Genomic DNA, 13,273 nt, shown 5'->3' on the forward strand with positions numbered 1-13,273 from the left:
GATGCACCCTAGACTATATATGCAACCTTGTTATAACCCAACATGATTGATGACTCTGTAGATGACATTTGACAATTTGTTACTTTGAATGCCTTATTGTGTGTCTGTCATTAGATTCTATTTTAAATATTAAAGACCCATTCAGTGATCCCAGCGTAAGTGTAAAAATATTGAAATTGTTTATAAATTGCTTAAAGATGAAGACCCTGGTCAGTTCTTCTGTGAAGAACTGACTTACACCTGTTACTTTGATGATAGACAGAACAGAATTTACATGAATACATTTTAACCTTGACTAATTCCCTAAGGAACTTAGACCAAAAGTGGGGCTTCATCTTTAAAAGTGAAGGATATAAAGTCATTCAAATTGTCATAAAGGTATTTTTGAAATGACAAATTTGGCAAAAAACAAAGAAAACAGCAGTACTGACGAAGTTGAAGCCCCATTCAAATACATGTAGCTAATTTAGATACTGTCAGTATCTAAATTACAGATTCGTGTAAAATGTCTTATTTTTTGGCTTTTGGCTGAACCACTCGCAGGCTATGTTAGCACATCTATGACAATGACAAAGGTACCAAAATCTGAATTTTGATGAATTTTATGACCCGGGTTTTATGATCATCCGGATGAGCAAATCACTGAATGGGCCTTTAATTAAGAAACAATATTCTGGCTCTTCTGAGGAAAAAGGGCATTGCAAAAAGGTAGGCCTACATGTATAATCTGACCATATCCTAGATTGTGTGCTTGCCTGTAGCTATTCACATGCTACAATTTTAGGGAAGGACCCCTATGATTTAATGATGTGCAAGGTATACCCTTTTTCTTAAATTGCCTTGTTTAGATTCAGGATACATGACTCTTAGTCAGGAATGATATCCCCTTCTCAATGATCATGGTCATTCAAATTACATGTATGTGCTGGCCAATATGGGATTCAAGTTTTGAGCTATTTTCTCAAAATATCAAGAGCTATCACAAGAAAAGTTGAACCAATATACTGGGCTTGTTTGTACTCATTTTAATGTAATTTTCATACTGAATACAAATATCATCATGATAATGTTCAACTCTGACTTTGTTTAAATTTTAAATAAAATTTGGTACTTGTCATCAGCAGTCGACACCCGTGTGGAAAGTGCTTCTAAAAGGTAACAATAGCATGTGATGAAATCAGACCATTCTCCTTTAAAAGCAATATATGGTACACAATGCAATAAAAATTCACATCATAATTGTAACAAACATACCTGCCAAGCTGTATCCATCTTCGTACTATTATACACTTCAGAAGAAATCATATGGAAGTTATTGACTATGGCAAGATGGCGTAAAAGAAGGATCACAGAACGACTGCCACACTTCCCCACTCTGTTGAACACCACACGGTCCTGCGGTTGCTGCAAGGAAGATGAAATACAAAATGACTAGAAAATATGAACAAACTTTTAGGCCATGTTATAACTTTTGCTGATGAGGACGCCCTCAAAATTCTATTTTTTACACGATTGTTATGGACTTTAGTAAACTAAGATACCCTGCAAAAATCAAGGCTTGAGGTGCTGTAGTTTTGTCAAAATCCGAGATTTTGAATAAACCCTCTCAATCCCTGGCTGAAATTTGATATACTTTTGATACACCACTTTTGATATGTATGAAAAATGTATGAAATAAAAGTATTTGAATTGGAACCCTCATTTCATACACTTTTATGTATCAAAACTGTATCAAATTAACATTGCATACACATTTTATACATATCAAAAGTGTATCAAATGCCAAGATAATGTATCAAAAAAGTATCAAATGAAATGTATCATTTCATTTCATACATATTTGATACATAATTATATCAAAAGTGTATCAAATATGTAACTGTATCAAATCAGGTTTCAATTTAAACTGTATCAAATTAGCGTTGAAATTTTTATCCTTTCATTTCATACACATTTCATACATAATTTATATCAAAAGTGTATCGAATATGTTACTGTATCAAATCAGCGTTCCAATTTAAACTGTATCAAATTAGCATTGAAATTTTTATCCTTTCATTTGATACATATTTCATACATAATTATATCAAAAGTGTATGAAAATGAAATATGTAACTGTATCAAATCAGGGTTCCAATTTAAACTGTATCAAATTAGCGTGGAAATTTTTATCCTTTCATTTTATACACATTTCATACATAATTTATATCAAAAGTGTATGAAATATGTAACTGTATCAAATCAGGGTTCCAATTTAAACTGTATCAAATTAGATTTGAAATTTTTATCCTTTCATTTCATACACATTTCATACATAATTATATCAAAAGTGTATGAAATATGTAACTGTATCAAATCAGGGTTCCAATTTAAACTGTATCAAATTAAGCGTGGAAATTTTTATCCTTTCATTTTATACACATTTCATACATAATTTATATCAAAAGTGTATGAAATATGTAACTGTATCAAATCAGGGTTCCAATTTAAACTGTATCAAATTAGTATTGAAATTCTTATCCTTTCATTTCATACATATTTGATACATAATTATATCAAAAGTGTATCAAATATGCCACTGTATCAAATCAGCGTTCCAATTTAAACTATCAAATTAGCGTTGCAATTCTTATCCTTTCATTTCATACACATTTTATACATAATTATATCAAAAGTGTATCAAATATGTCACTGTATCAAATCAGCATTCCAATTCTAATGCTGGCCAGCGGGACCACCCTATTTTGATACATGCCATTTGATACACTTTTGATATAGTTTTCTGATACATTTTTCAGACAGTTTTTTGATACACTTTTGATAGTTTTTTTTGATACACTTTTGATACAGTTTTTTGATACACTTTTGATACAGTTTTTATACACTTTTGATACAGTTTTTATACACTTTTGATACAGTTTTTGATACACTTTGATACAGTTTTTATACACTTTTGATAGTTTTATACACTTTTGATACAGTTTTTTATACACTTTTGATACAGTTTTTCAAATTTCAAAATTGGTTGAATCAAGATCAAATTCAACAAGAATTATCCTTACATGATCTTAACATATTTGCAAACATTAATGACCCCCAAAGCTTAAAGTGAAGGGGTCAAAGGTCAAATTTTGAAATTAGTCTAATCAAGCTCAAATTCAACACTGCCCTCTACTGCCAATGCTGACATTTAGCAATTTCCCCATCATCGGAGCAGCTCAATGCACTTTCCCTATCAACGTTCAAAATTACAACATAATAGGACAAATGTGTGAGAAAGTATTGCAAAAAAGAAGCAAAACCCAAATAAAAATGGAACATACATACATCAGAGGGCCTGCTTGGAAAGCAGTGCTTGTCACTGAAGTTGTTACCCTCAATAAAGAGACAAAAAGGCTACCAATAACAAAAAGATTCAGCAGGGTTTTTTACTATACAGGCATGTGCTATATTCATGCTTAATAATATATACATAGAGGCCCTATATAATAATATATAGTAAGCTTACCCTATCAGAACAAAGTCAATCAAATATCCTCTTTAATCACAGTCCCTGATTACAACTACATTGTAACCTAATGTGCAGTCTACAAGCATGTTTGTATCTTCATCATGAGAAATAAAACACCATAATTTGCTCTAAAATACAGTACATTTCCAAATGCAAATCCTGGTGTTAACTGCATGCATGCCACATGGGCAAATTTGAAAATGATGAGTCATTATCTAGACATGTGATCAGGTTTTGATACAGTTTTGATACACTACAAAAGGTCAGTTTATGAAAGCCCAATTTGATACACTTTTGATATACCTCTAGCCACCCAAAATAAACTAAGTCCAATTTAATACGCTTTTGATGCACTGTAGGCAGCCATAATTTGACTAAGTCCAATTTGATACACTTATGATATACCTCTAGCCACCAAAAATTAACTAAGTTCAATTTGATACACTTTACATACACTAAAAAACAGGCAAAGTCCAATTTAATATACTTTTGATACACTGTATGCAGCCAGAATTTGACTAAGTCCAATTTGATACACTTTTGATATACCTCTAGCCACCAAAAATTAACTAAGTTCAATTTGATACACTTTACATACTCTAAAAAACAGGCAAAGTCCAATTTAATATACTTTTGATACACTGTATGCAGCCAGAATTTGACTAAGTCCAATTCGATACACTTTTGATATACCTCTAGCCACCAAAAATTAACTAAGTTCAATTTGATACACTTTACATACACTAAAAAACAGGCAAAGTCCAATTTAATACACTTTTGATACACCACAAGCAAGGCCAAAATTAACTAAGTTCAAATTTGATACACTTTTCATACATTTTTGATACAGTTAGGTGGTATTTGATACAGTTTTGATACCCTATATTTTCAGTTGATACATTTTCAATACACCCTTTGTATATCAAAACTGTATCAAATTGCCGTTTGATACAGTTTTAATACACTTTGATACACTTTTGATACACTTCTTGCTGTATAGAATTTCTGCTAGGGATAAGATGGTTTATTATTACGATGGAAATATTAAAATTAAAATGTCAAATGCGTACACGATACATGTGCATAACCAGTATGTACATGGCATATGACATATCAAAAAAACCAGCAAGACTCACGTTCGAATAAGTTGTCTCGTCTGTTTGGGTCTAAATTAAAAGAGGACATATCTGCAAGTGAAAACTAACACTTTATATCAAATTCAAAAAACACAATTATATTTCTTATGGAAATGTTATAATATGGCTTTAAGTATGTAACCCCACCAAAATACCACAACATGAAGCAACTGTAAGTGTAAGCTCACAAAATCCAAGTGTGAAATTATCTGAAACAAGTACCGTCGGATCCGTAGCGGTCGCTGCGGGACAAGGAATTCAATTTTGCAGTGTTGGTGTCTTTGAAGCAGGTTCAAGTTTGACCCCTATTTTGACCTGTAACCCCTCTGTGAGCTTAACAAAAAAAAATTCAAAAAAAAAATTTCAAAAAATTAGGGAAAAAAAAATTTCAAAAAAAAAAAAAATGTGGGAAAAAAAAAATTCGGAAAAAAATAAATTTCGGGAAAAAAAAAATTTTCAAAAAAAAAAAAAAATTTCGAAAAAAAAAATTGGAAAAAAAAGAAAAAGAAAATTCAATTTCCTTAATTCTCTTCAAAAAATTCCCAATTTCCTTAATTCTCTTCAATTTCCCTTAACTTCCCTCAATTTCCCTCATTTTCCCAAATTTCGGAATGAAACTCTTTTCCAGTATGGGGCGGTATAGGCCCTCCCCCTCACCAAGTATCATAGCCATGCGACAAACAATGTAGGCGTAACAGCATTTTTTAGCGTTTGTTACTAACGGACGGACGGACTAACAGACGGAGAGACATGGTGACTTATAGAGCTGCTACCCGCAGCTAAAAACCTACATTTTGCTATCCCAGGTCTTATTCTCTGCACATGACAGGTCTGTGGTACAGGATTTTGGTGTGAGGAGGCAAAGCCAAAATTTCATCCCCATTTAAGGGGCAAGGTCTGATTTTTGTCCCCATTTAGGAGTCAAAGCCAGATTTTCATCCCCATTTGTCAATTATTTGTCCCATTTTTGATCATTTTAAGGACATTTTGTCCCTGGAAATTTTCTGTGGAGACACTCTGCCCCCCCCTTCCCCCAGCTACGCAACTGTCATCTTTATTCCTTCCCCTTCCCCCAAAAGCAATAGAGCGTTCGGGTTTGAGGTATAAGCCTAGGGGGCAAGGGGGCAAGGTCTGATTTTCATCCCCATTTAAGAGACAAAGCCAGATTTTCATCCCCATTTGTCGATTATTTGTCCCATTTTTGATCATTTTAAGGACATTTTGCTCTTTAACGTCCCCATTTTGTACCTGGACATTTTCTGTGGTGGCACTCTTGCCCCCTTCCCCCAGCTATGCAACTGTCGTCTTTATTCCTTCCCCTTCTCCCAAAAGGAATAGAGCGTTCGGGTTTGAGGTATAAACCTATGGGACCTAAGTGGGGCAAAGATAGTGATCAGGTGAAGTGGAGGTACAGGAAATTATTGTGCGAGAAGTATCATACTGGGTGAAGCCGAAGTATGACACTGAACGTACGATAATTTCCCGAACCATACCGACGCTAAACCCAATACATTTAATGAATTTGTCATGTATCACAATATTCCCCTTATGGCCAAAAGCAAGGGGTACAAAACAAAGAAAGAAACCCATAAAACAATAACAAAATATGACTTACTGCAGGACCATCTTCTTCTGATTTCAGTGGCAGTGATTTGTACGAATCTGGATCTCTGTCATCCCATTTATAATAATTCACACCTTTCCTTATTAGTTTTTCTAAAGATGTAACAACAGGTGTTTCATCAGGTGCAGCTGGTGATATTGTCCTTACAACATTGTTACCAGTATCAATGTGTATCTGTTCTGTAACATTATTATCTGGTATGTTTTGTTTCTGCACCCATGGCCATTTATTGGTTTCTGAAAACCCACTCTCTGAGGCAGAAGTGTCATCATCTATTTCATTATTTTCCCCATTTTCATCTTCAATCTCAAGGATTCTGTCCCTCTCTGTCTCTTCCTCGTCTCCTGGTGGAGCAGGTTTGTGTGATCCATTATTGACCAGTTTATTGTCTGTGTCTCTGTTTTCGTCGTCATCATTGACTTCATCGAATACGGAATCTGAAGAGTAGTCGGAAGATGAATCTTCTGATGTAACTTTCACCTCTGAAAAATATAAATAAACTAATTGTTGTTATTATGATTTTTTTAACCTTTTGCTTTCTAACACTTTCTACATGTTTTCAGGTTTCAAAATTGTATAGAAAAGATGTGCTTTCAGGAGATTAATGAATGTTTTAAATGTTCTGTTTTTTATGTGCACTGTTTGTTTGTAGCATTTCAACAAGGCTCTGCCTGGAGCATCGTAGTGGGAGCGCCACCGGCTTCGCCGCTCGCTGTCGCGGCTAGGCCACTCTGTCGCGCCTTCGCCGCTCGTGCCCCCCCCCCCTACGATCGTGAGGTCTTTGACAAAGACTAGTTTGTTTGTACCACATTTTGGGGGCACAGACCACAGATACATGTATTGGAAGTTTGGAACAATATCTGTACTGGAGCAATGGGGCATGTTTACAATTTCTGACAGAACCTGGTTGTGGAGGATGCATGTACAGTCACACAAGGGTAGCTTTAATAATCAACTAGAATAGAGGGACCAAATCACAAATATTATCCTATGTGTCATCTTCATTATCACATATAAAATGATTAATTAACACATGCTCCATATTATTTGGATTTATGTCATAAAGATATGCAAGTATCTTAATTAATAATGTCCCCTATCTTGGTTCATTTGGATTATTCATTGTGTACCTCAACATCCAAAGACCCAATGACCTATTCCATTTGAAATCACTCCCTGTGTGGAATTGAAAAGATTTTGGAATTTCAACAAAATTCAACAGTTTGATTAAGGGATCTAAAATGAGCGTTTTGAGCGTTTCGACAGTATTTTTTGTGGGACATGAGAGCACATCAGACATGTCAAATTGCATTCTGAATACGAAGAATGTCTTTCTGATATCAAATAATTTTCATTTTTGAAATTCACGATATCATACAAATTTTATGACAAATTATTAAAAGTTGATATTTTTCACATTTTTGATATATAACCAGGGCGTAGCCAGCTTTCTTGGTCAGGGGGGGCAAAATAAAATTTTGGGGGCACGGACGAAAAAAATTGCAGTTGCATCATACAATACATCTAGAGACTGTATGTCTTCGAGCTTCACGAAAAGGGCATTATTGGGATGAAATACGAGCGAAAAAATGGTATTTTACACTATTTTCGCCCATTATCCGGCTAAAAAAGGGCTTTATTGTTACAATGTGTGCGAGTAGCGCGGACAAACTCTGCCCCCCCGCTGGCTACGCTACTGTATATAACAGTCCTCAAAGTAAATTTCATGAATCTAATGACATATTCTTAAAGTGTATGTAGCTGGGAGGAAAAGCCGATGATCAATTGAAAATTTTGACCTTTCATATTGAAGATATGGATTTTTTTCACAAAAAGGCCTATTTATTTTTGGTGTTTTGGGGAAAAAATCCATATCTTCAATACAAAAGGTCAAAATTTTCAATTGATCATCAGCTTTTCATCCCACCTACATACACATTAAGTATAAATCATCAGATTTATAAACAGGTCATTGCTTGTGCTTGGGATCATAGACTTTAAAAAAATTATGTTGGGATACTGCAGGAGGAAATTTTTGTGAGGTTTTTATTTTCACGCTTTTTGCGGATAACCAAAACCTTCAAATCCCACAGAAAACTGTTGTAATTGAATTGCAAATTCATACAAGAATCCACAATTTCTGCTTCCAACAATTCAAATCATGAAAAATTTATATTGAGCTATCCTATAGGCCTACACAAAATAATTGTACACAGGGAAGGTATTGCAATTTATGAATAATGTGGATTTGAGAATCACACTGGATACTGATAGGCAGTGATCGAATTTAGGAAAAATAAATGGTTGTCCCACGGACAACCAGATTACAATTTCTGGTTGTCCGTCTAAGTTTTTGGTTGTTCGTAGGCCTACAAATGTGACTTTTGGCTAGATTTATGGTTGTCCGGTGGACAACCGAATCAGTATTTTTGGTTGTCCGGCGACTTTTTTAGTTGTCCCGGGCAACCGGACAACCAAATTTTGAACGCTGCTGATAGGGCAACTGACAAGTGCATGTGTGCCCCAAGGGTGTAATCAGTTCAAATGAGGATGACCATATGGGGATGTGCACATGGGTAGTATTTTCAGTCTTTTTTTTTATATCAATGACCCCTTTGTCTAGGCCAATTTTGGTACATATGGATGGGTCCTTTTTTCATAATTTTCTCATTTTTTACGGAAAATAGCCCAATTGTGGTGCACTTTAACCAACATTTTTGAAATTTCCCCGAAATTTTGATGAAAATTCATCAAAATTTGTGTTTGGCCAAAAATTTTGAAATTTGGTATATCGATGGGTCCAAATTTCTTGATTATTATGTTTTGATGAATCCAAGTGTGTAAAAATATTGGAACCAAAACATATAATGATAAAATTGGATACTTTACGCCCAATATTTATTGGTCTCGCTATGAGTTTTAAAATATTGGACTCGAATACGTCTCGTCCAATATTTTAAAACTCATAGCTCAACCTATAAATATGGGCTCAATCAATCCAATTTTATATCAAAATTGGTTTATTGATAAAGGTCCCCTTTCAAATTCTCAGCAGCACTGAGCACACCCCTATCCAAACTAAACAGGATGTGTGCACTACTGTAACATAAGCATCCCATTTGGTGGTAGTAATTTAAGAAAAGTTTCTGAAAGTAAGATCTGAATTAAAAGGGCATTTTGTGATCCGCATCATCATCCCCCCACTTTTCTCAAAAAAGTTGAGATTTTTATACCACTGGATACCTCTGGCTATGTACCATTGAATATTTCTTGCAGATTAATTCGTTTAGCAAAAATATCTCCAAATTTGAATTTCGTTCTGGTATAACTGGAACGAAATTACAACAATGGCCTATGGAAAAGTGTAATACACATAATTATGCATAACTTGTTTACGCAAAATCGGAATCAACTGACATTTTGGGTATAGGCTTTTTTCATAGATATCTACATTATTTGTACAGAAAAATGTCATAAAAAGAGGATGCTAGGATCACAAAATCCTCCTTTAGTTTAAATTTGATGTTTCAATTTGTATAATCTCGAAAATTCATGGCGGTGCTTGTTAGGGGAGGGGCACTGTTAATTAATAACTAATAATTAGGTCAATTACAGAATAGATAGCCAGCCAGATTCAGGAATTCCTGAATTATGTCATAGTGGAATTATGTCATTCTAATCAGGAATTAATCACTGTAAAATAACCCTTTCCAAATTAGTGTGACAATCTTGTGTCAATGAGATGAATGCAAATGAAAATGCCTGTATAATTTTATAGCAAAATCAACCGATTATTACCAATCTAAAAATATAAATGTTATGTATAAAATGTTCTACAAAGATATCAGGCTTTTAGATTTGTAATTTACACTAGGCCGGTAGGCCCCCGTTTGCATTTTGTTTTATTTATACAACATAGTACATGTGTATGTACACACATTAACCTTAAAAAACTCACATTAAAGGTAAAACATATATGCTGTCCTTAAGTAAGGTCAAAATAAGTGTCAAAATCCTTAGAATTTTGAAAAAACAACAACAATAAAATGGACTTTATGTCTTGTATTGTCTTTGTTGCTCAGCAACCAACATTATGCCCAAGTAACAAACAGGCCTAGATGCAAATCCGGGAAGTACAGTATGGCTATCTATACACAAATCACAGGAACTGTCTTAAATGGAATTTGCAGGAGAGCATTAAATAGCTCTTCTGGAGCATTCAAGGAGAGCTGTTTAGAGCATTTACAATAGAATGAAAGGAGAGAATGGTCAACTAAAAAGAGCTGAAATTCACTCTCTATATCAAATTTCAGGCGAGCAGTAGAGAGCGATTGCTGGTTAAAGGAGATGAGAATGAGATGAAAAAGAAAGGAAGTTTAGAGAGGGCTAAATGTAGAATTTGAAGGAGCGAAGTGCTTTTAAATTCAAAATATAGATCTGCTACATGCACCATAGTGATCTAGTTAGGCCTAAAAAAATTGTTTGATTGGCGTAACATAAACAAAAAATTAGGGTAGGTCGGTCGGCAATTTTGTTAATTTTTTTACACATATTTTGCCACTATAATATAACTTTTTGTAGTTACTACAACTAGTTACCAGTGTGTTATTATTTTTTTTAAAGAAAAATGCAAAAATAGTCACAAATTTATCAAGGGATGTAATACCACCTTAACTTAGTCCTTATGCTCATTTTGTAAAAGCAGACATATATAGTTTTATGTTACAATTAATTGATGACCTGGTCCTGGGGAGGGGCTTCAAGGGCTAAAAACGGTACTCTGAACTCATAACTGACTTGTTTAGTACCGTACTTGCTTGGCTAAAGTGGACGGAGGGATGGGAACAATACTTATGCTACAATTGACCTTTTCGGTAAATCCCATAAGCCTTGTTGCGAGTACACCTAAGAACTCGTCATTTGACGTGACGCCGATCTGTGCCAATGCGCACATCGCTTATCGAACATCGTCACTGCGCATTTCAAGTCGGCGTGACGTCAAATGACAAGTTCTCAGATGTACTCGCAAAGGCTTAGGCTAATGAAAGTCAATTCCCAGTTTCCTGTTACATTATTTTTCATGACTGTGTAGGTGACCATTTCATTATTCATTATTCATTATTTTATACCATTTCATTATTGCATCTGTTACAGGTGTAAACCAATAACTACCCATGTATACATGTGATAAATCACAGTTTGTAGTTTACAGATGTAGTTTACAACCACATGAAGGTGATTGTACAACTTACAAAAGTTTCACAATATTTTTTACGGGATGAGATCAGAGCAGATCAAAAAGTGCGGGACAGAGAATTGAGTAGGTATTCATTAATAATTCATTATTAACCATATACCATGCTCCTACTGCAAAGAAAATCCCTGAAAATCAACAGAAAGAGAGTTATGATATATTTAAAACCACAATTATTTATTTGTATGTTAAAGTTTGTTAGAAATCAACATTTTATTCAAAATAATGAAATATTTGGCCAGCAAATTGTTTTGAGCGGAGTAGGGTAACAGGAAACTGAGAATCAACTTTCATTAGCCTTATGGGGTTCACCGAAAAGGTCAATTACTAAATTGATACATGATAAGTTATACTTGCCTTCCTTTGCTAAAGATTTGACAAGTTCTAATTGAACCTGAAGTAATTTTTTAGACTTTTCTGTCTGCTGGACCATCTCAGATTTTTTCATGTTGCTCTTCAATTCATAAGGTTCCGATATATTTACAACAGGAGTTCTACTGCTATAATGCATCCATGTCAAAACAATTGTCGCTGACACCAATAACAATCCACCAAATAAAACTTTCTTTGGTTTGGGTGCCATTTTACACTCTGGTTCACTTCTAACTTTGAATTACGATGCGTGTTCCAATTAATATTCTGACAAATATATTGTGGTTTCTTTGGTGCTTATTCCAACAGTATGTCATTCTTGATGTTTGGGATGGGAACTCTTTAGTTTCAGACAATTAATAATATTGCCTACACATTGTACAAAGATTGGCACAAAATCAACAAACAATCCAAGTTCACGATGTCGATGTTAAAGCTTACAACTTATTATTATTAAGTTGCTCGCTAACCTGCCCAGCAATTGAGCAAAGTTGAAAATTCAAACATCATACCATTTATTACATTTAGTTCTGGTTTTCTGCGTCTTTGTCGACTTTGAGATTGAGTTACTTGTAATTTTACAAATTACTAAATTAACTCATAAATATACAGCCAGGACCAGGTACTGGTACAATGCAAGCAAATGCCACTATTTTCCATCAGCGAACATGACAAAGATGAAGAGCTCTTACTTCTGATGAGGTTCCTAAAATGTAGTAAGCTTACATAATGATGTACTGTCTTGAGTGCTACGTGTACAGTCTCTCAGGCCTCAGGGACACCGCACTACACCGATTCATGTGTATCACATTCACACATTGTGATCTTTAGTACTAGCGAACTTTAACTTCATTTGTCTGTCTCAGGGGCAGTAAACTCTCCCCTCGTTCGTTACATTCAGCTTTGATCTACTAGGATAACGTACACATCTTTGAATTGCATAATTGCCCACTACATGTGCCAAAATCTGGTTAATTTTTAGCAACCTGGCCGACTTCCTTCGCAAAGTTTTCTTCGCTGCATTGATTGATTATTGTTTACAAGTTATCGATGGATGGACGACTTTGTCCATCTCTTCAACGGATACGTATAGAAACACTTGACTATACGTATATTGATGCTCGAGTGAAGTCCATACATGTTGGAAAAGATACAAAAGTACCAGTAGTAGAGAGGCCACTTTGTGGATACACAGGGTCCATCCCGTGCAACAGATTTGGACAGAGGTGCCAGTCGGGTTTGGCCTGAGATATTTTGGTTGGAAAATGTGTTTTTTGTGATTTTTTTTTCAATTTTAACCCAAAAATATCAAGTATGAAAGTAGCCATAATTTCAAAGAAAATTGACTGCAACCTTAATTTGAAAAACTTGGGGCA

General features: G+C 34.6%; 1 protein-coding gene and 1 long non-coding RNA gene across 2 annotated transcripts in view; both read right to left on the reverse strand.

Moving 5' to 3' along the window:
• The window catches only part of LOC140157248 (uronyl 2-sulfotransferase-like), a 29,965-nt gene extending 17,737 nt beyond the window's left edge, over nt 1-12,228 (reverse strand). Inside the window, exons 1-3 of the mRNA XM_072180375.1 lie at nt 11,883-12,228; nt 6,263-6,753; nt 1,255-1,404 (exon numbers count right to left, since the gene is read on the reverse strand). Coding sequence (XP_072036476.1) covers nt 1,255-1,404; nt 6,263-6,753; nt 11,883-12,108 — 867 coding nt within the window. The 5' untranslated portion in view covers nt 12,109-12,228. The remainder of the gene's footprint in view (nt 1-1,254; nt 1,405-6,262; nt 6,754-11,882) is intronic.
• LOC140157252 (uncharacterized) overlaps nt 1-13,273 on the reverse strand; it is a 246,147-nt gene that overhangs the window by 29,100 nt on the left and 203,774 nt on the right. The window lies entirely within an intron of this gene.

The sequence above is a fragment of the Amphiura filiformis genome, chromosome 7 (assembly GCF_039555335.1).
Source record: "Amphiura filiformis chromosome 7, Afil_fr2py, whole genome shotgun sequence".
NCBI lineage: Eukaryota > Metazoa > Echinodermata > Ophiuroidea > Amphilepidida > Amphiuridae > Amphiura > Amphiura filiformis.